This window comes from Typopeltis vanoorti, chromosome 7, assembly GCF_054136105.1.
Source record: "Typopeltis vanoorti isolate ZY-2024b chromosome 7, IOZ_Tvanoo_1.0, whole genome shotgun sequence".
NCBI classification, from domain to species: domain Eukaryota; kingdom Metazoa; phylum Arthropoda; class Arachnida; order Uropygi; family Thelyphonidae; genus Typopeltis; species Typopeltis vanoorti.
Window position 1 is genome coordinate 35003390 of NC_143555.1, and position 24653 is coordinate 35028042.

Sequence of the window (24653 nt, forward strand, 5' to 3'; positions counted from 1 at the left end):
TGTATGAAGTCAAAAATAGTTACTGTTCTTAAGACTGGAAAACCGCCCCAGGAGGCAAAAAACATTATCCCCCATTGCTTTATTGAACTGCACCTATAAAATGCTAGCATGTCTTCTGTACAACAGATTATCCATACCAATCATGCAGCACGTCCCGATCGAACAAGCTGGTTTTAGAGAAAAACGTGGTCGATGTGATCAAGTGCTTGCTTTAACATCATACATAGAAGCTGGATTTCAGAAGCAAGAAAAAATATCAGCTGTCTTTCTGGACCTAACAGCAGCCTATGACACAGTATGGCATGAAGGTCTTATATACAAATTTCTTAGTATAGTCCCATGTAAATGGACTGCACACTTAATTTCTTCCATGCTCACAGAACGTTTCTTTCAAGTTATATTAGGAAATAAAATGTCCCAATAATGAAAACTTAATAATGGACTTCCACAAGGGTTAGTATTGGCATCCTCACTTTATATAACCTATACACATGACTTGCCCGTCACCATCTCACTTAAGTTCTGTTATGCTGATGATACTGTAATTGCCATTCAACACAAAAATGTGAGTCAGGCAGAAGAGTTACTTACAAAAGATCTGAAAACAATAGGTGAATATTACAAAAAAAAAGATGCTCCAGTTCAACCCAGCCATAACAGAAATATCAAGCTTTCACCTTAATAGTCACATTGCAGATGTCACTTTGCATATCTGTTTTGAAGGATGCTTACTATGACATAATGAGTTTTCAGGGTATTTGGGCGTAACCTTGGACCGCACGCTCTCTTATAAGCAAATGTTGCTGCTAATTAAGAACCAATCACAATATAATACAAAACTAATAGGCACGACATGGGGAGCAACAGTTGATAATCTACAGATTACAGCACCTAGTTTAGTTTTCTCTGTCGCAGAATATTGCTCACCAATGTGCCTAAATAGCACACATGTTAAACTTCTTGATAACCAACTAAATAATACAATGAGACTGATTTCTGGCACAATCAAATCTACACCTACAAACTGCCTCCTGGCTCTTAGCAACATTGTTCCACCAAATCTGTGTTGGGCCAAAGCTCTCTTACAGGAGTATAAGAAAATTCTGGAGAACACAGCCCTTCCAATACACTTAGATCTCGCAGATTTAAGTATACAACATCTGAGATCGAGACATCCACCCCTACAATTAGCGCAACAATTATTACAATCTGACTTCGACTTCAAGCAAAAGTGGAAAGAACAGTGGGAGAGCAAGACAGATGGTATTACAAAATTTTTTCTCAACAAATTACAAGAAAGTTTTAATGCTTGCTCTAACCTTCCACGAAAATTCTGGACTCAGCTTAATAGAATATGAACAGGTCTTGGCGTATGTACAGATATGCTTTTTAAATGGAATAAATGATCGTCCCCACATTGATTGTGGAACTCAAAGACAAACTGTGGACCATATTGTGAGCCAGTGTTATCTTGGATCATATTCATGAGACAAATCAGACTTTTTAAGTGCTGCTCCCAAAGCTATGAACTATTTCACTAATATGGATATAACCTTTTAATTTTATTGGTTTATAAAATGACTATTAATTTTATTTGCTTTTAAAATGACAGTGTATTGTACTGCATGTTTTGTTATTTAATGCAATCTGAGAGGAGACCTCCACATAGCCTTTAAAGGAATGCGGAGAACCGACCAGGGCTTCTGACCTAATGTCCAATCCTCACCTTCTCGTGGTGCACCCTGTTGAGTATCTACCTGGATACTGAACGAATGAGGATGGGCTGGCAATTTGGGATTTAGCCGACCAAATTGTATTCTTATTGGTTAAACCAAAATAAAAAAATGATGGTACAACATGACAAAATTTCATGCAGGCTGGGGCGTCGCCAAGTTAAACAAGCCCCCCGTTGTTTTTGGCAGGGAATCAGGGAGAACAGCAAAAAGGCAGCTACTGGAACAAATCTTAAAATACACCCCAACTTAAAATCACCGGCGTTCAAGATCGGTATTATAACATAAGAAACCTGAATGGCAAAGAAATGGAACTAGCTGAGGAATTGGATAAGTACATCACCATCATCATCAAATTCCTGCCATGTACCCTCAAGGGGTGTACAGGATATGACAGTACTACATGAAAAAATTACATCATTACTAACTTCCTATCTACAATTTTTCTCCAAATCAGTCTGTTACTTGTCAAGACTCCAACATTATCAGATCTTATATTTCTATCGTCTAAGGCACTTTGTACCGTATCAATCCACCTATATCTTGGTCTTCCTCTGGGTCGTTTTCCTGCCAACCTGGCAGAGAACACTTGTTTTGCTAATCTTTCCTCTCCCATTCTATTTAAGTGACCATACCACCTGAGATTAGCTCTGCTAACACATTCCTGGATGCTGACAATGTCAAGCTCTTTCCTAATATCCTCATTTTTAATATGATATTGCCATTGATGCCATCTGTTCACGCCTATAATCTTTCTCAGGACTCTCATATCTGCGGTCTCTAGTCTTTGGTCAAGTGTTTTACTTCTGACCCAGCTCTCAGATCCATAAGTTAAAACTGGTTTGAACACTGTCTTGTATACAGCTAATTTAGTGTTCTGACTAATTTCTTTTTTATTCCATATGAATTTATTCAATTGACTTCACACCATACCAGCTTTGCTGATTCTGTTGTCTAATTCTATATTTAATTTGCCATCTTCACTAAAAATCGTGCCTAAGTAGCTGAAATGTTTTACTTGTTCCACAGGTTCTCCATTCACAACACAGTTGAAATTTAAAATGATTCTGCCTATTTTCATTGTCTTTGTCTTTTTATGGCTGATCTTCATACCATATCTATTACAACAGCTATTCAATTTAGTCAGAGAATCTTGCAGACTTGTAGCAGATTTATTTAGAAGCATAACATCATCTGCATAAAGCAAGGAGCTGATATTAACATCTCCAATTTTGATATCATGTTTAATACCACTTTCCTTCGTAATGTGATCCATATAGATAATGAATAACAGAGGGGATAATGTACATCCTTGTCTCACACCAGATTTAACATTAAAACCATCTTCCTGTACTTCCTTCAATTCTAACTGCTGACTTACAACTCAAATAAAGACTAAGTATTGCTTGATATAATGCCCCATTGATGCCATATAACTGCAGCGTATTGAATAGCTTCTTTCTTGGCACCTTGTCATATGCCTTTTCCAAATCGACAAAACTTAAATACAGATCTTTGTTATATTCCCATGATTTCTCCACTATTTGTCGTAAAGTAAAGATCTGATCCTGACATCCTCTGTTTGGCCTGAATCCAGCTTGTTCTTCACCAAGCTTTTCTTCCACAATTCTTCTCAACCGTTTCTCAAGTATACTTGCATAGATCTTGCCAGGAACACTCAGTGGGGAAATACCTCTGTAATTCTCACATTCAGTTTTATTTCCCTATTTATATATGGGTACTATGAGAGCTCTACTCCAATCATCGGGAATTCGTCCCTCTGTCCAGGCTTTCTGAACTATGCAGTGCAGCCACTGTAAGACTCTTATACCACCATGCTTCAGCATTTCTGGTCGAATATCATCTACTCCAGCTGCCTTTCCACATTTCAAGCCTTTGATGGCTTTTTCTACTTCAAGTATGGATATGTAATCCTGACTGCATTCCTGGTCAGTGTTTTTTATCACTGTGCTGTCATCACTGCTTGTTTCATTTAGCAGTTTTTCAAAGTAATTACTCCATACTTCAAGGATATCTTTTTCTCCTGTTTTCATGTCACCTTTATCATCTCTAATTCCTTTTACAGCACTCTTTCCTCCATTCCTAAGCTTCTTCAACAACCTCCAGAATATTTTGCCACCTTCTTGATATTTATTTTCTATATTCTTGCCAAAGTCCTCCCATGACTTTTGTTTAGCTAGTTTTACACACTGTTTAGCTTTCTTACATTTGTCTCTGTATTCTCTAAGAGTAAAAGCTGACTTATTTGCCAGGAACTTTTGGTATGCTTTCTTCTTTTCCTTCACTGCCTCTTTAACTTCCTGTGTCCACCAGGGAGTTCTGATTTTTTTATCCTTGCACACAACCTCACCACATGCCTCTCTGGCAGAATCAATCAATGTTTTCTTCAGAGTTTGCCACTGAATCTCCAAGGTTTGATTCCTGTTCTCAAACTCTTTCATTTTTTCTTCAATAATCTTTGTGTATTTTAGTCTACAGTTCACATCTGAGAGCTGCTCAACTTTTATTCGCTTTAAAACTCTCTTACATGTTTTTCTTTTCGATATGAAATTCAATTTTATCCTGCTCAAGACTAAATAGTGATCACTTCCAATTTCAAATCCTCTGTACACTCTGGTGTCCTGCACCAGGGAGAAAACATCACTATCAATAATAACATAGTGAATGAGACTTTTCTTATTCCTTGCCTCTTCTCTCCATGTGAATTTGTGCACATTTTTATGTTGGAACATGGTGTTAGTAATAACCAGTCCATGTCCTGAGCAGAAATCCAACAGATATTTGCCATTATTATTAGCTTTGCTCTTTTCTCCAAATTTTCCCAAAATATTTTTGTATGTCTCGCAATCATTTCCTACTCTGCTATTTAGATCCCCAACAAGGACCAATTTTTCCTTTTTCATTGTGTCAGTTGCTTTTTCTAAACCTCAAAAAATTCCTCCACTTCTACCTTAGTAGAACCTTCTGTGGGACCATAGGCACAAATAAGTCTCATTGTCCAGTTCCCCATTCTTATATTTGCCCATATCACTCTACTTGAAACTGACTGCAATTCAAGAAGATTAGCCTCGTATTTTGTGTTGAATACTATGGCTACTCCTTCTTTTCCTTGATTGTCATTGCCGAAATATAGCATTTTGTATTTATTGCTCAGAAAGATCTCACCAGTTTTTGGCTTTTTTGTTTCAGTCACCCCTATTATGACGATCTGGTACTTATCTAATTCCTCAGCTAGCTCCATTTCTTTGCCATTCAGGTTTCTTATGTTGATAGTACCAATCTTTAACTCTGGTGATATTGAGTCGGGGTTTGTTTTCAGATGTGTTCCAGTAGCTGACTTTTCGCTGTTCGCCCTGGTTCCCTGGCGAAAACAACGGTGGCCTTGTTTTACCGGGCGACGCCCCAGCCGGCATGAAATTTTGTCATGTTGTACCATCATTTTTTATTTTGGTTTAACCAATAAGAATACAATATGGTCGGCTAAATCCCAAATTGCCAGCCCATCATTCGTTCAGTATCCAAGTAGATACCCAACAGGGTGCACCACGAGAAGGTGAGGATTGGACATTAGGTCAGAAGCCCTGGTCGGTTCTCCGCATTCCTTTAAAGGCTATTTGGAGGTCTCCTCTTAGTTATACAGCTTTGATCCTTAAGTAATTATATTTCTTTTAAGCACCCTTCCAGTTGCATTACTAGAGCCTTGTTGAACAGTAAGGTATACTGTTAGATCTACGGTCTATCTACCATCAAGCTTATTTAACATTTCAAATACTTCACATTCATGAGCTTCCAATCTCTTCCCCTTTCCTGTCTTATTCAGTGCTTTTATCTTTCTCCAGTATGGAATAGACTGAAAAGATATTCACTGAACATTTCTGGAACCTTGTCTCCAGAAACCAGTCAGTCTTCCATAGTCATCTTTTCCTATACATAAAATAGTCACATAACTAGAATTTCTGAGGATTTTGCTTTATTGCTTTTGCTAATCTCCTTTCATTTGCTGATTTCTTCTTAATCACTACATTATTTATTTTCTGGTCAGGGGCACACCAGTAGTGTCCAGCACCTGTGTGTAAAACTTTAGTTGGCGCCTCAATTCCCCCCCCCCCCCATAAAAAATCACAAAAAAAAAAACGTTTTTTTAAAAAGTATTTCCTCCTCTTTGGTGCCTTTACTATCCTGGCTCCTGTGTGCCACATTGCACATATAGTTAGCGCGCCCCTGTTTCTGGTCAATGTATTACATTCTTTGTGCAGTTGACAAATATTCACTTTTTTTGCATCTTCTCCATGACATCTTCCTCTGCAGTTCTGGCTTAATTTTGCAATTTATCCATTTTATTTCATTCTTCTTATCCTAACTGCTTATTCAATATTCCTAACTTTAAGAATATATTCTGACATTGACATTAGCAACTGATTTCCCTTCCTTTCAGTTAGTCAGTCTACTGTGGAGACATTTCTTTTCATTTTTCATGGCTAATTTCTTCTACTGCCATTATCTGCACTCACCTTAATTCATTGCACAGAAGTAAAATATTTTCTCTTTAAAAATAAAGGGTGCCATTCTATTTAAGTGTATTTTCTGATCAATAATATTTTACTTTTTTTTTTTTTTTAGGCTGCTTGTATTCCTCTCTTTTTATCCAACAAAGATGTGGCTGTTGAAGCTGTTACAGGTAGTGGGAAAACTTTAGCTTTTCTTGTTCCTGTTCTGGAAATTTTATTAAAAAAGGAACCATTGAAAAAGCAAGAGGTAAACTGAAATTTTATTTTGAAATACTTAAATTTGTTAAGTAGTATAGAGGTGCAATTAGAATAATGTTGAAAATCATACACTTTCATTTTCTTTATGTGAATACCGCTCAAGAAAGGCTGTTAGCTTATGATACATTAGTATTAATACCCTGGGTGGGCTAAATGTTAGAATGTGAAAATCCTGTTTTAGAGACCAAGACATGGAACATTTTTTTTTTAAAATAAATTTCAGAGCTCCAGGAAACCTGGTCTGGTTGATTTAATTCAAATCTTAAGACATTGACAAATATCCACACTCATGGTGGGATTCAGATCTACAGTGAGTTGGTTGGTGAGCAAATATCTGACGACTCATTGCAGAACCAGGCATATGCACATAACTTTGTCAGATCAGTTTTGTGTGAGTTTTCATTTCTTCATTCATATTGCAGGCACTGTTTCTTGTAGCTAGGTAGCCTTAATGTGATGTCCTTATCTCTTTCTTCTCTTTTAGGTCTCATTTTTTTATATTTATTCTTCATGGCATTTGCTCAAAAAAGATTGCAAAACTGTGGCACATAGTATTGTGAGTGGACTATAATCTTGAAAACCTTGCTCTATAGACTAAGCAGAGTACATTTTCAAACCATTTCTGACAAGGTGGTAGTCTTAGATTGTATGATGAAAATAATTCGCCACATTCTGGAAGGGGGAAAAAAAAACGAAAAACATCCATGCTACAGTTATATTGAGTGGGCTTTGTTTGATAATCACTGATCCTTGCTCTAGAGACTAAGTATAGTACATTTTCAAATCACTCCTGACAAGGTCTTAGATTGTGTGGTGAAAATGATGCACCACTTTTGCAAACATCCGTGCCAGAGTGATATTTGTTACTACAGCTTCTATCTGTAATATTTGGCATTATCTGACTAGAGGATTATATATGTCAGACAGGTTATGTTCATATTGCAGTGTGTGTGTGTGTGTGTGTGTGTGTGTGTGTGTGTGTGTTGTTGGTTTGCTGTGATGCTAAACAACTATTAATTTCTTTTTATAAATTTTTATGTTTGGGCTTAAAAAGGGAGGCTGAATGTCAATATAGAACAGTGTTCTGAATTTGGCATAACAGCAAGATGTTGCAGGTACCACAGTTTTTTTAACAAAAAACAGGCAGCTACATCTAAGGTAGGCAAAGGAATCTCGGCACTGGACACTAGAGAATTTGAGAAAGATCACATAATGTGATAAATTTGTGTTATTTCATGCAGTTGAAGGTCCAGGTTATAGTGGAAGAACTTAAAAACAGTAGACTTTGGATAGAACAAGCAATTATAGCAATGTTTTAGGGCATATTTTCACGGAACTCCTTAGGTCCTTGATAACAGTAGAGCAAAAGTAGAATAGCATGAGCTAATATTCTTTTGCTCTACTGTTATCAAGGTCTAAGGAGTCCCATGAAAATATGCCCTAAAACATTGTTATAATTGCTTGTTCTGTCCAATAAGTCTACTGTTTTTATGTTAATGATGCATATCTGTGTAGCCTGCATGTGATGGATGCTATCAACCTGCTGTGTTACAGGGTAGGTATTGCTCAGGAAGGATTCAAGAAATATGGTAATCAAATTCCTGATATGTACCATTGAGGGGAGGTGTACAGGATATCATGATTAGTACTTTGTGAAAAGTTGACATTATTACTGACTTCCTATCAACAGTCCTCCAAATCAGTCTGTTATCTGTCAGGACTCCAATATTTTCAGATCGTATATTTTAATTTTCTAAGGCAGTTCTTTCTTTATCAATCCACCTATTAATTGGTCTTCCTCTGGGTCTTTTTTCCTGTCCATAATGGCATCATACAGCTGCTTTGCTAACCTTCTCCGACTCTGGAGAGTTGGAGAAAGTTAGTTGGAGAAGTGGCCATACTGCTTGAGATTAGCTCTGTTTACACATTGTAGAATGCTAGCAATGTCAAGTTCGTTCCTTATATCCTCATATTTTTATAGGATACTGCAATTGATGCCATCTGTTCATTTCCCTAATTCTTCTCAGAATTCTTGTATCTGCGGTCTACAGTCTTCCAAAAGTAAAAATTGGTTTAAAAGTAAAAAGTAAAAGTTTTTACTTTTTACTTTTAAAAAGTAAAAAGTAAAAACTTTTTACTTTTCAGTTCCAAAAGTAAAAATTGGTTTAAACACCGTATTGTATACAGGCTAGTTTCTCTTATTCCATATAAATATATTCATTTGACTGCCATACCAGTTTTTAATTCTGTTGTTTATTTCCATACTTAATTTGTTAACTCTAAAAATTGTGCCTAAAATGTTCCATGTTTGGTCACTAGAACTAAGTTTCTAGAATATCTAATCCTTATCCCAGCAACAGTACTTTAGTGTGACAGGTTTACATCCTGTGGAATTCAGATTACTAGTTTTCAACAAACAACTTTTGTTCCAAACCAATCTTATGTCTCAGCTTAATCATGCACTCCTGTGCTGCATCAAGTCTGTATATTGGTCATCATCTAGGTAATTTCCCTGCCATTTTTACCACAAACTTTGTTTTCTAATCTTTCATGGCTGCCATTCTGTTTAAGTGACTACACCACTTAGTTTAGCTCTGCTTTCCTCAATATTAATGATGGCAAGTTATTTTGTTTATCCTAAAGGCAATTCTATTTTTTTATTTATTCCATCAAAAGATGAAATGAATAGAAAAAAGAACTGTGTTTAATAGTGAAGACAGTCCCCTAATTTTCTTCAAAAACCCACTTATCTTTGATCCTCTGATCCAAGTGGTAAAATGGTTTGAACATTGTCACTTTTGGTTGAAACAGATTTATACATCTAGATTTTCACCATACAAGCATTACTTTATTTCCATCTTCTTTTAATAATAATCCTAAATATCAAATGATTTAATTGTTCTATAGATTCACCCTTAAGAATGCAATTAATGTAACCGTGCTCCCATCTGTGCATAGTTTTTATCTTTTTTTATTGCTGCTTTCTGTATCAGTTTGGCACAGTTATTTATCTAAAGGTTACTGCAGCAGATTTACTGAAGGACATCTGCATTGAAAAAAAAAAAGAACCAAGCATAACATTTCTTATTTATATATGTTTAATACAACCTTCCTTAATTATGTGTGGTTCATATAAATGAAAAGTATTTGTGGAAATAGCATACAACCATGCCTTACCTATAATATCAGACCATCTTCCTACAGGGCCGGTCCGAGAGTATCTGATTCCCTTAAGCAAAGAAAATTTAGGCGCCCCTATACATTGTCTCTCTCTATATATTTTGTCACGCTCACACAAGCACATGTACACTACATATGTGGATATTTATAAAAATAATATCATTATAAACATCAAAAAAAAATTTTTTTTTTAATGTTATTTATTTTCCAGAAGGAGGAAAAATCTCTGCACTTGTGGTTAAGTATACAAAGAGCAGGGGAGTGGAAGAAATAGAGAAAGGTGAAAATAATATAGGCTCATCAGCAAGCACCAGGACGGCTTGACTTATTTCAGTCTTTTATTATTAATCAAAGTTTTACTAATTTTTTTTGAAGGTTGTAAGTTTTCCTCAAACTATATAGCAAAATCTGGTGCCCCGAAGTCTTAGCGCCCCTAGGCAATTGCCTAGGTTTGCCTAATGATAAAACTGGCCCCGTGTTGCTATACATCATTCTAACTGCAGAACTGTTTGTAGGAAACATATTTGAAACAGAGAAGACTTCCCCTCCAGCCTTATGGCATTTCACTGTTATTTTTAAGAATCAGATGTTTCTGTTCGGTGGAGTTGCTATCCTAGTGGGCAATCATATTCCTTTTCAGTATCTTAATATTGCTCTGGAAGTAATAGCCTGTCCATGGGATTTCTTATTATAATATGTACTGTTTATTTACAACCAAGTTTTGGAGTTAAACGAGATTAGCATTAATAACTTTACATTACGACTGCCTCAGCCTATACTTGTTATGGATGACTTTAATAGATATAACATTCTGTGGGATAGTTTCAACATGAATGAATGAGGCTATATCGTTGAGCGTATGTGTGACAATATTGATCTGTTCCTTTAATAATACTCAGTGCCTTCTTCCTTATGCTTGCCCACTTGTAGTTCTTATAATCTACTCTCCTGTTATTCTTCCACTGTGTTGTGTCGTACCCCTTCAAATGAAATTCTTGTGTCTTTTGATTTCCTGAAAATCTGGCTAATGTGTGGCACGTGGTATCTCTGGGTCACAAAGGAATAGCCCGAGGGTTGAGCCAAAACCTATGTGGCAGACACTTCGTTACCAACCTCTCGTTAAGTCCTAAGAAAATTTATTTATTTCTGCTGCGCCACTTAGGACCTTTAGATTAATTAGAATGTTAATCAAGAAATTGGCAATAAGTGAACAAAGATAACACAAGATATGCAATCGTGACCTGAATTATTTTCTATAAATCTCCCGCCCAGATTCGTAACTGATTTCACAAGTGGTGCATCGAATTCCATAAAGAGACAAAAATTGGTTAAAGAATAGCAAGGTTTATTAAGCATAATATACATATTGCTAATAATACAAGTAAAAAGGTTCCATTCAAAATTTACCTAAGGCATAAATCATATCTGATCTTATACCTTCTACAGACAACTCTATCAAATTTCAATCAATCTAAGTTACTCTATACAAAACATTTTTTTTTTCACTATGATCTTATTCTTTACAATCTCAGTTAACTTTTACTCTATAGATCAAATCCTGTTAAGCATTTTAAATTACACATAATATTCAGATTCATACAGTGCCTGTCCTTTCATAATCTTCTACAACAAACAAGTCTTTTCTGATACAGTCTCTTTTAGTTGCTATCCCTGAGTCGCTTGTCATTAAAGTTTCACATAATGTTAATTTCTGGTTTCACACACATAACAAAGAATAAATTATCTACTTATCTATACTCCTTTGTTCATCTTTTCCTGATCATCAGTATTTGAACACGATCATCTCCTTGATCTCTATTATCACATCATTCCAGACACGTACATTCCTCGACATTCCATGCAGCATAGCCTGCTGCCGTATCTCGGGATTAGATTTCCTGCTGAAAACCGTCCGATCGCATGGCAGCTATGGTCCACGCACCCAGAGCTCCGATCAACCACACGGTGAGACTAAGAAAACAAGAGGGGGGGAGGTTCTAACCCTTTTATACCTCCTTCCTAATGGCCATCACCGTAACTTGGCTGTTCACACGGCACGTATATTTCGTCATCACGTGTATCTGACTTCATATTGTCCGATTGTCTCCTGCTACTTCTAATCACATTCTGTGAGCACGAGACCGCTTGGGGCAACTGTCTGCTTTGCCCCCCCCCCCCCCCCCCCCCCCGAACTTTGAGCTTACGTTTACCCAAATTATGTTGGTCTGGTTCTTGCACGTATTTTCACAGTAAAGGTTAATTCATACTAAAGATAATGTCGACCTTAATTCAGTATTAAATTATACACATAATATTTGCACACTTTTCCTATATATTCTTTTCTTTTATACCAAGTAAATAACATCTCATTACTTTACAATTCTTTCTTTTCTTATTAATGTATTCATAACTACTCATACCTAGATACCAAGCATATTTTAATGTTTCTTATTGGGTGTTCGCTCTGTTATGCAATGATAAGATGAAACTTTAATATTCCAACTTAGCAGGGCATAACAACTGCTCATGTTGGATATTGAAGAGAACATATATGGAAGTGATAATTTTCTTATGATTTATACAATGTCCTCTTAGGAACCATGTTCTGCTACACAGATGTCCATGTAGAAAATTGACCAGGCTGACTGGAATGCCTTTCCTGTCTTGCAAAATTTAATTGTGAGGCAGTTAAACACATGGTAATGAAGCAGTGACATATGTAACAAATTGTATTGTCCAGCAACAACTGCAGTTCCAAAAACATCATCCTAGTTTCCATTCTATCCACAGCCTTGGTGGGATCCTGAGTGCCAAGCAGCCAAAAAAAAAAAAAAAAAAAAAAAAGATCAGGACAGAACATGGGTATGTTTCATAAATACTCAGCCACATTGAATCTTATAGCTTTCAAACATGCTCGGCCCAAAGCACGTTATGTTAGACATCAGAGGCTTGAGCAATCTTCTATCCAGTGTATGTCATCTATTAAGTAGGCAGCCATTGCAAAACCTGTATGGGATGACATTCACAAAAGGAAGGGTAGACATAGATCACACCATTTGTCTACCTTGGAATGCAATAAATATGGTGTTGTCAAACCTAGAGTATTGTAGAAGGAGAAAAGTTTGCTAGAATCTCAGCAACAGCTTCATATCCCTAATTTTTGATGTTGTAAGACCAACAAGGGAAACAGTGGTAAAACGTTTCTACAAATGGGCTACAATCAGCTATTCATTAAGGAGGAACTAAAAAGAACTCCTTTACTGTTTCATGTTAGTGTCATCTAGACTTATTAAGGTCCAGATGACATCCATTAGGAGATGATAAAACATCAATTTCTGGATCTCCCCTTTCTGTGCAACAGAATACTTACACAGGAAGAGTTTCTGGATTTACATGGCAATTTCTGGATTTAATGGCAATTACAACATAAGTTTGTTGTAATTGCCATTTCAAAACTAGGAAAGAATTCAACATGAGCAAACGATTACAGACCTGTTGCTATGACCAGCTGTGTTTGTAAAATATTGAAGAAAATGGTAAATGTCAGACTTCTCTGGTATTTAGAAAGAATTCACCTTTTGTCCACCACACAATGTGGCTTTTGTAGACACCATTTGATCTATTTAGAAACCTGTATAAAAGATGCATTCTTGAAACATGAACATCTAGTGTGACTTTTCTTTGACAAGGAAAACAAATGCTTTTGACACACTCTGGAGATCTGGCATATTAAAAGACCTGCATAACCTATCTCAGATGGTACTTTCCCTCTTTGTGTTAAAAACTTTATTGATGCAACTCTGCCATATAATTCTAAAGTCTTTGGTTTTGTACATAAAAGAAAAACCACTTCCAAAAATGTTTGATTTATACAGATTCATTGAGTTCTTTACAGGCCATTTCCTCCTGTGTACAATTCACATCCTGAAGAAATGATATACTGCTGTACTGGATTCCTGGCCAAATTAGAATTAAGTGCAATGAGTCTGCAGATGCTGCTGCTAGAACCACTTGTATTTTTTCTACGAGGGACGTCCAGAAAGTAAGCTCCGATGGGCTGTCAGAGAAACAAAAACATACTTACAAAAAAAAACTTTATTGGAAATTAAAGTAGACATCTTTCACTTTCACTACTTTTCTACATAATTTCCGCAATTGTTCAGGCACTTATCATAACGGGGTACCAAGAGTTGTATACCTTCGTCGTAGAAGTTGCTGCCTGTGATGCAAACCACGTATTGACTGCTTTTTTGACCTCGTCATCGTCTTAAGTCTAATAGAAAGTATTCTATCATTAATGGGGGTTATAACCAAAAAGGCTTCTTGCCTGAGATGTCTTCAGTATCACAGCTACCCCATAATGTTTTGAGTTACCACCTCGGTAAATAACTAGCTTACCATCCTGTCTTTTGAAGTGACCTTTTCCATTCCATCTGGTTTCTGTAATTCCAAGGATGTCAATCTTGTACCTATCCATCTCTTTACAATTTCAAGAGTGCCGATCTGTAGACCTTGAACATTCCACGTGCCAATGTAAAATTCCCTTCTAAGATTAATCTTATATCTTCTGTGTTGCTCATTCGCAATATCACTGATTTTTGATGGAGACTGTAATATACTTCTCGAACAGAACCCTCTTCCTAAGCCCTGAACGCAGCTCTGATTATTCTGTGCGACAACCGATGCAGCATGAAATGCATTATAAGGCACAACCATATTAGCAATTTGGAGTAAAGTCACTGCAAGAAGAAAGTGGTTGGGTTGGAGAGGCCCTTTCCACATGAGAAGAGATGAAATAGCAAAATAGGAAAGATTCACCCCTAGCCCTCAAATATTCTAATAGCATTGGGGGGGAAGGAGTAAGAAGAAAAGAAAAACGGGAGGGACCAGTCTACAGATAACATAACAGATGTATGTTACGTGAAGTAAGGTATGATCCAGCATCAGGTGCTTCGGGTTTGCCATGCCTGTACTCACTAAAGTGAGCTCTCGTGGGTCTGTAGAGTGATAAGGAGAATAATTTATTGTATAGAATTGTGCCTATTGTAATTCTCGTGGAAAGACTTAGACATTGGTTATACATGCTTACTAAATAGCTTAAGGAAATTACAACGTACAATAGAATATACATTAAAAGAAATTTTAATTCACTTCCAATATTTCGGCAACGTCATGTTGCCATTTTCACAGGAACTTGGAAACAAGACACGTGCACTCAAGCACAATACACAGTAAATGAGAATGAAGCAGGAAGCTATTCTTTCTCCTAAAAGTCCTGATGGTGCCCCCTAGCGGGCAATGTAGGTATTCTTGGCCGTTTGGGCTGAACGTCTTCTGATTTAGGTTTCCCAAATTTGGGGCAGTCTGATGCAACCAAATTTGTTGAGGTTTGGATTGTTTCTTAGGGCTGAGACTGATTCCATGAATAGCCTTTCGTATTTGAATTTACTATGGTGTATTATCATGGCTTTCTTCCACCATATTCTATGGAGGGTATCCAGAGCATGGTCTGCAAGACCAGTGCAGCTATATTGGTGAAACCGGATGAAATTCTGATATTAGCCATCCTGCCTGTTTGGCGAAAGTAGGACAGCTTACAGCTGAAAGGGACCTGGTATACACCAGGTAGGTCTAGGGGAGGAGGTTGGTCTTTAGTGGAGCAGATAAGGGATGCCAATTTTCTATATGGTCTGTAACAAGAGGTCAAGTCATGTTTTTTTAGGATTTTTGTAATTTTTTCCGAGGTGCCTCGGATATAGGAAATGGTGATGGATTTAGAGTAATCCTTGTTGTGAAGGAGGGGGGGGGGGTTGTGGTTTATTGGTTTCAGTATTTTTTTGGATTTTTTTTGGGGGTAGCCATTGGCTGAGAAAGTGTTGAGAATGTGGTTTAGTTCTGTGGTTAGGGTATTGTCATTTGAACAGAAAAGTCTAGCCCTGTTGTGTAGTGTCTTAATGACTCCATATTGTTGTGTGTGTGTGGGGGGGAATTGTTGGTGGATGTATCTTCCTGTGTGGGTGGGTTTTCTATAAACTGAGAAAACCAAAGTTCCATCAGGTTGGTGGGTGACTAGTGTGTCTAAGAAGGGAAGTCAATTGTTTTTTTCTTCTTCCAGGGTGAACTTGATTCTGGGGTGTTGGTTGTTTAAGTGTATTAAGAAGGAGAGGAGTGCATCAGAGCCATGTGGCCAAATAGCGAACACATCATCAACATAGCGAAGCCATATGGTTGGTTTTTGTGGGGCAGAGTTTAAGGCTTTCTCTTCAAAAGTCTCCATAAAAAGTAGAATTTTCCTTGCCAAACAAAATGAGTTCATTGTGAACTGAAATAGGGCTGATATCGGGAGGAAATTTAGCTTGGAATAGCTCTAAGGATTCTTTGAGTGGGACAATTATGAATAAGGAGGAGACATCAAAACTGACCATTAAGTCAGTGTGTCGGAGTGTAAGGTTTTCTATGCTGGCTTTGAAGTAGACTGAGTTTTTTATGTGTTTTCACACATAAAAAACTCAGTGTGTTGCCAGTATGGTGTGTGAGAGTGTTGGCCAAACGTTTAGTTAGTTTGTATGTGGGGGACTCAATGCCATCCACTATGGGACGTAATGGCACATTTTCTTTATGTATTTTTTGGAGTCCATATATATATATGGGGGGGGGTATGGAGTTAAACGGTTTTAATTTGTTAGTGACTTGTACAGGCCAAGAAGTGACCTTCTTAAGGAGCCTGTGGAGTTTTCTAATTTGTGGGTTGGTGGGATTGTACTCGATAGGGAGGTAAGTAGCCTGATCTAACAATAGAGCATTAAGCTTACCCATGTAATCTGTTTGGTTAAGCAACACTGTGGTGTTCCCTTTATCTGCTTTTGTGATTATTATTTCCTTGTTTTTCTTTAATCCTTCCAGAGCTTTGAATTCCTTATTGGGCCTGTTGGTTTTTGGTGGTTTTGCTTTGGTCAGAACACTAGCCACATCCAGTCTAATATCGTTGGCGATGGAAGGTGTCGTATCCCGCGTTCAATTTGTATCATAATGTCTTCAGCAGGTATTCTTCTGGGTGCAATAGCGAAGTTGTGGCCATGTAAGAGAGCGTTGAGTTGTTCCTGTGAAAATGGCAACGTGACATTGCCGAAATATTGGAAGTGTATTAAAATTTATTTTAATGTATATTCTACTGTACGTTGTAATTTCCTTAAGCTATTTAGTAAGCATGTGCCTATTGTACATATATAATTGTTTTCAGTTTAATTTTTTTATACTTGAGCTTCATTCTTTGGAATACATATCATTCTCATTTTGAATTGACAAAAGGGTGACTACTGTGTCGGTAGGACTTTTAGGAGAAAGAATAGCTTCCTTTTTCGTCCTCAATTACTGTGTATTGTGCTTGCGGTGCACGTGTCTTGTTTCTAAGCTCCTGTGAAAATGGCAACGTGACATTGCCATTCTTTGGAATACATATCATTCTCATTTCGAACTCAGTGCACCATCTTGGACATAAATGTGAAAAATTCTATCATCATCATGCGTATCGAGGATTTAGGCCTAGGATGGCCTGTTTCGGCCTTAGAAGTCATTGTTTAAGAGGACGTCCTGGTTTTCTTTTTCCTAATGGCTTGTACTTTAAGGCTTGTTTGGGTAATCTTTCTGTTTTCATTCTTTGAACGTGTTCCATCCATTTATGTTTATATTTTTTGTATTACTGGTTCTTGGTTTAATTCTTGGGGGATTTCAACTATGGCAACATTGATTGGAAGGAGGAGAGGACACATGTGAGGAAGGAAATGGATTTTATTCAATTATTAAGGGATAACTATCTGAAACAGCATGTAATTGAAAATACTAGGGGTGTGGGAGTGCTTGACCTGTTAATAGCATCTGAGAATTTGACTGTAATGAATATGACCATTTTGCCACCTATTGGTGAGAGTGATCATAAGGTCTTGACTGGGAGGTGGCTAAAGGTGTGGAATTTTTGATTAAGACAGGTTATATATGTGGAATTACTGTGCTGGCAAGTATGACAAGCTTAGGAGATTGCTTGGATCAGTGCCATGGCATGTAAAACTTCAAGGGCTGGATGTCTATAGAGCATGGGAAGTGGTCAAGGAGCTTTACAGGAGGTTATGGCTGATTGTATACCTAGGGTCCGAATAGTAAAACAGGTAGGGGTTAAATGGATGAATAACACCATTAAGCTTGAGCTGCAAAAAAAGAAACAACTGTGGACGAAATTTAAAGAAAAAGGTGACCTGCAGGGACACGAATGGTATAAAGCGCAGGCCAGATGGGTAATGAGTGTGGTAAAAAAAAAAGCAAAAGCGGATTATGAAAGGAAACTAGCTATGCAAGCTAAAGAGAATCACAAACAGTTCTTTCAGTATGCTGCAAGCAAAAAAAAAAAAAATGTACACGGCAGAATGATATTAAGGAATACTGATGGTAAGGAGGTCACTGAATCAGTTGATATAGTGGAATTACTGAGAGTGCACTTTGCAAGGGTATATCATCCAGGTGGTGACATTGAAAAAATGAAGGACCATTAGTTTACACGGGAATTGTGATGAATGAAGTGGAGGTGAATAGTCTATTACAGAACCTTAATGTGAATACATCTGTGGGATTGGATGGTATACAGGCACGGGTCTTACATGAAGCGGCTAAAGAATTATCAGTGCCCTTGACCATGTTGTTTAATCCGAGTCCCGAAGGTGTGGAAAGAGGGGAAAATAGTTCCACTGCATAAAGGAGGATCCAAGACTACTGTTGCAAATTACCGACCGATCAGCATATCAGGAGTTGTTATCAAGGTCTTGGAGAAAGTAGTCAAGGGAAAAATACAGGAATAGATTGATGAAAATGAGATACTGTATGGGGGACAGCATGGCTTTGTGATCATGGTAGATCATGTCTCAGTAACTTGCTCAAGTTTTATAACACAGTGACGGCTGAACTGGATAAGGGTAATGGGTTTACAGTGATACTGCTGGACCTGGCTAAGGCATTTGACAGGATACCAGATGGAATTCTAATCTGTAAACTGCAACATACGGGAATGGATATAATTGTTGGTGAGATGGATAGGTGGGTGGTTGATGGAGAGATATCAGAGAGTAGTTTATTCAGGAATAGAGTCCAAAAGACGGCCTGTGACTAGTGGTGTGCCACAGGGTTCTGTTCTTGGACCACTGCTGTTTAATCTGTTCATTAACGATATAGGGAAGGATCTAAGTGGAACAATTCATTTGTTCACTGATGATGCAAAGTTGGGTAGGGCAATAGTGAATGCAGAAGATGTCAAAGTCTTGCAGGATGACTTAGATAGATTGGAGTTCTGGGCTAAGGAGAATGGATGTCAATTTAATGTGACAAAATGTAAGGTTATGCATTTTGGGGTGAAAAGATTAGCAGCAGTATACCACATTGGTGGAACTGTACTCCAGGAGATTGATGAGGCGAAGGACTTGGGAGTGTTGGTGGATAGGGAGATGAAGTTTGGGGGAGGGGTCACATTGCAAAAGTGGCTAAATCAACTCAACTCACTTGGTTGTTGAAAAATACTTTGACGAGCAGAGACAAGTAAGTTATTGTACCTCTGTACCAAGCCTTGATTAGACCTCATCTCGACTACTGTGCCCAGATTTGGTCACCTAGGTTTCTTCTTGATGGGGAGGAGGTGGAGAGGATCCAGAGGCGAGTGACCAAGATGACAGCAGGTCTATGGAATGAACCTCATGAGAACAGGTTGAAGATATGTGGGTTGCAGAAATTGGTTGATAGGTGGAAAAGGGGAGATATGATTGAGACATTCAAATTGCTAAGGGGTTTCTATAGGATTAATTCAGAGGATATTTTTGAGAACAGGACTGGTGGTGGTAGAACTAGGGGACACATATGGAAGCTGGGCAAGAGTGTGGTTAGTAAGGGTGTTAGAGCTGGGTTCTTTATTTATAGAGTGGTAAATGAGTGGAATAAGCTGCCAGAGTCTGTTGAGGGTGCTATGACGGTGAGTGAGTTCAAGGCAAGGTATGATAGATACTGTGAGAATGTCATATAGTTGTGTGGATATGATTATGTTTAGGGCCTCCCTTGATGAGTAAGGCCTCCTTGGAGTCACCCGTAATAATAATAATCGAAAAAAAAAAAAAAAATCTTTGTTTCTTTTGCGACCAAATAGGATATACTTTGCAACTTTTCTCATAAACTTCGTTTCTGCTGTTATTAATCTTTGTTTGTCTTTTTGTTTTATTGTCCAGATTTCGCTTCAATACATTAAGACTGGTAGGGCTAATGCATTGTATACTTTTAGTCTTTTTTGTTTTTGAACTGCGTTTGGTTTAAATATAGAGTTAATTGCACCTGTTATTTTTAAATATTTTGCAATTTTTACGTTTATATCTTTTTCATTTTCATATATGATCATACATCCTAGGTAGTTAAATGAATTCACCTGTTCTAAGATCTTGTTATCTATTACTATTTTAGTTCTTGCTGGATTTTGCCCTTTAATGGTTAAATAATATTAAATAAAGTTAAATAATATGTTTCTTTTAACTTTGTCAAATGCTTAAGTATAAAGAGCTAATAAGTAATTTAAGTAATGTTTGTCAAATGCTTTTTCAAAGTCAATAAATGCAATACGCGTTTCTAAATTCTATTATCTTCTTTTCTCTATTATTAATTTTAGGCAAAAGGCCGGGTCTATACATGATCGTCCTTTTCTAAATCCATTCTGTACTTCTAAAATTAAGTTTTCGGAATATTTCATTAGTTTGCTATTTAAGATTCTGCTATATATTTTGTAACAGGAATTTAGTATACTGATACCTCAATAGTTTTTAGGTCATCTCTATTACCTTTTTTTAAAGATAAGAATCACAATTGCTTTTTTCCATTTTATTGGGGAGATACCAGTTGAATTAATTTTATTTAAAAATAATAAGATTCTTTCTTTGAATCTTGTTCCTGTGTATTTATATAGTTCTGAACCTATATAGCTTTTCTTCTCCTGGTGATTTTCTGTTTCTTGTTTCTTTCAGGCTGATTTCTAATTCTTCTTTAGTTATTTCCTTTTCATTTTCGTTAATTGTTTGCCAGTTGTCTTTTTTAAAATATTTGTCTGTCCACAATTCTGTGTAGTAATTTAGAAATTCTTCTAATTTCAATTCGGCATTTAATTTTATGTTTTCTTTGGTATCTGCATTTAAGTGTTTCAAAATCTTATATACATTGGGTCTTATTTTATATAAATCATGTTCTAAATTAGAAACAAATTTGTTCCATGATTCTCTGTCTTTTTCTGACTTCTCTTTTATCTGTGGCTCTTATTCTTTTATATTCTATTTCATTTTCTAATCTTTTACTACTTAACCATTTGTGATAGGCTTCTTTTTTTCTTTTTGATTATTTCTTTGATTGTATCATCCCAGATCTTCAGTTTTTTCCTTCTATTGAATTTTTTGACCTTTCCTAAGGGAAAGGTCATTCATTTGCTGCTGCATTTATTATCATTTTTATATTAAGCCATTCTATTTCTTCATTTTGTTTTATATTATCTAGATATTGGTTAATTCTTTGTTCATATAACCATTGTACGTATGTGTCATTCAATAGTCTAGTTTTATAAAGAAATGTTTCAGCTTTTTTCTTTCTGTTCTTGTTACTTGTAGCCATTTAGGTGGTAATCTTAATTTTATTTTAACAAGGAAGTGGTCACTGCTTATTTCATATCCTCTGTGAACTCTAACATCTAGTGAAAATTTTGATGTCTTTTCATTTAATATGAAGTAATCTAATATTGATTTCCATCCTCTTGCTGCCCAAGTATATTTATGTATGTCTTTATAGAAGGAATTCATTATTTTTAGGTTATTATAAACTACAAAGTGAATCAATTTTTTACAATTTAGAGTATGTTCTCAATGTATTCCTATATTATTATTCATTTTCGTGTTTTCAATTCTTGCATTTAAGTCTCCTGCTAAAATTACATAATCATTTTTATTTATTTTATTATATATGTTTTGTAGCTGATTATAAAAATCAATATTATCCTGTTCTCTTTCTTCTTTTGGGGGCATATAAACCAGTTATTGTTAAATAGCCTCTATTTATTTTTTTCTAGCTTCTATTATTCTTTCATTCCATAATTTATAATGTTTTAACTGTTTTGAAAGGGAGTTATGAATCCAAATCATTACTCCTGCTTGTGTTCTTTTGTCTCTGTCAACTCCACTGTATATCACATTAAATTTTTCGGTTCCCATAGTTCCTTTTAATTTTTTTTTGTTTCAGTGATTACTGCTATTCTAAAATTTCTTTCATTTAATAATTGGTCTAATTCTATTTCTTTATATGCTATTCCTCTTACATTCCAGTTTGCTATGTGTGTTATATTTTATCATTTCCATTTTTGTTTTACCTTTTCCATTCCAGGGTCGTTTTCCATAGATTCAATCCAATTATCTTTATCTGTCAGCTTACAAGTATAATTATGTTCTCCATGTCAGGGGACTAGCCTGACGATGGAATAGTTCTGTGGTAGGGCTGCTACCTTAAGGCTTCTGAACTAGCCTTCTTTCAAATTTAAACCCTTAGGAGGAATAGGGTATATTGGAGGGGGAAAGATTCTATCCAACCAATAAACAAAATAAAGAAATCTTATATAAATATGATTGGAGTGATGCTAGATGTTTAGTGAAAACAAATGAAAGTATGCAAAAGAATAGAATGAAAGAAAAAAAGGGTAAAAGAAGTGACAAGTGATTTGAGAATAGCAGTGTATGGAGATTCCTTTGTTAATGAGAGAGTCCATAAAGTCTGCTATCCAGGAGGGTGAATAAGCAAGATAATTCATGCTTTGAGCATTAGGAGGAAATCAACAAGATAATTAATGATGCTTATGGGGGGCAGTTGATTTAAGTGGACATAAGAAGAATGTAAGGGCAAATATCAGGAGGTTATTGAGGAGAGCGAAAGATAACAGTGTAGTGGAAAAGGTTATCAGTGTGTGTTGCCGAGATATTACAATGATGAGTTGAGACGCAGAGCCAGGATCATGAATCGTATGTTAATAGAGCTGTGTGAGGAGAAGGGAGTGCAGATTATGGATGTATGGCAAGTATTTGAGGGAATGATGGAATTATACAGATGTGATGGATTGCATTTGAATGGTTTTGGAGTGAGTGAACTGGAGAAACTATTGCTAGATGGAAGTGCAGTGTGTGATGCAGGCAAGAGATCAGAAGTAAGAGATGAAGTGAAAAAAATCAGGAGAGTGGTTTTGAAGAGATAGACGTGCTTGGCAATGGAAACAGTATTGGTGTGAGAGATGATGAGAAAACAGAAATGCATGAACAGGGAGACATGGCATAGGGAGAGTGGATGCTGGAAGTAGTAGTGAATGTATGCATGGGGACGATCAGCATAGAAATGGAATAGGACGGGATATGAGTAGTGATGAAGGTCAGTGGGCAAGAGCAGGTGTGGTGGGAAAATTACAACCTGCAAGTAGCTTGGGTATGGCTGGTTATAGACCTAAAAGTGAACTACTGTTAAAATCACCCATAATAATCATCACAAATGCAAAAGTATCAGAAATAAGGGAGATGATTTGGTTTATTTGCCCCAAAATCATTGGAATAAGTGAGATGTGGTTGAAGAAGATGATATCCTAACAGGAATAGAAGTGGAAGGTAAAGTGTTTTTTGAGAGGATAGAAACGACAAGAAGAGGGGGGAGGAGTGCTGCTGATGATAACAGGAGAATTAAGTCCTTAAGGTAGACATGAAAGAGGGAAATCGTGGCAGTGGTTTTGAGGCAGTGTGGTGTGGGATGGAGGTTGACAAGAATAGATATTTAGTTGGATGTTGCTATAGGCCAGGGAAAATGGGGGGTTGTGATGAAGTGTATAATCAACTTGTATTAGTGAACAAAAGAAGGATGATTATTATGGGTGATTTTAATTATGGCAGTATAGATTGGAATGAAGAGATAACATTTGTGAATAAGGAAAATGAATTTCTCGAGTTCTTGAAGAGACAACCATCTCAGGCAGCATGTAAAGGAGAGCATATGGGGATCATGAGTTTTAGATCTGATCATTTCATTAGAGGATGTAATTGTGAGTGGTTTTTTCACACTTTCCTCCAGTTGGTGAACGTGATCATGAAGTGATCACCTGGATTGTGGCTAGCAATATGCAGACTTCTGTGAGGAAAGGATATATGTTGAATTACTGGTGATTGCAACAAGCTTAGGAGACAGATTGGAACTGTAGCATGGAATGAGGAGCTGAGCTACTTTGGAACTAACAAAGAAATACATAACAGCATCAATGTGTGAATGTATTCCAAAGGACAAAAGGCCGAATAAGGTAGGTGTAAAATGGATGAATGAGGGGATTAAACATGAAATCTGGAAGCAAAAGAAGTCACTTGGAGGTAGTACAAGATGAATAATGGTAATAATTAGTTACATGAAGAGCAACAAGCTAGGCAAATCACTCAGTAAGGACAACAAACATGCACAATGAACAGAATTAGAAAATCAGGTGGAAAAAACCTAGACTTATTTAGATATGTGGTAAGTATGAAGAAGAATGATTATAGTAAGGTAATGGATAAAAATGGTAGAATGGTAACTGCTGCAGAAGACATTGTTGAGGTATTCAGTGATCAATTTATAAGGATGTTTTATCCCCATCAGGGTGAATAATGAGAAACTTAAGTGTAGAGGACATAGGAGAGAATGGCTTTATTGTGGGTGAGCAGGAGGTATATGAGGAAATAAATAAACTTGATGTCAATAAGGCAATAGGATATGATCACATGTCACCACAGTCTAAGGAAAATGTTCCAGGGAATTAGCAGCAGCATCATATGACAGCACAGGTTCCAGGAGAGTGGAAAGGAGGTAAAACTGTTCTACTGCATAAAGGTGGTGATAAGGCTGTAGC

General features: G+C 36.7%; 1 protein-coding gene across 2 annotated transcripts in view; it reads left to right on the top strand.

Moving 5' to 3' along the window:
• The window catches only part of LOC150104578 (ATP-dependent RNA helicase DDX55), a 370346-nt gene that overhangs the window by 39460 nt on the left and 306233 nt on the right, over nucleotides 1-24653 (top strand). For both annotated transcript variants that reach the window (XM_090395791.1, XM_090395793.1), the window contains exon 3: nucleotides 6375-6509. In XM_090395791.1, coding sequence (XP_090251917.1) covers nucleotides 6375-6509 — 135 coding nt within the window. The remainder of the gene's footprint in view (nucleotides 1-6374; nucleotides 6510-24653) is intronic.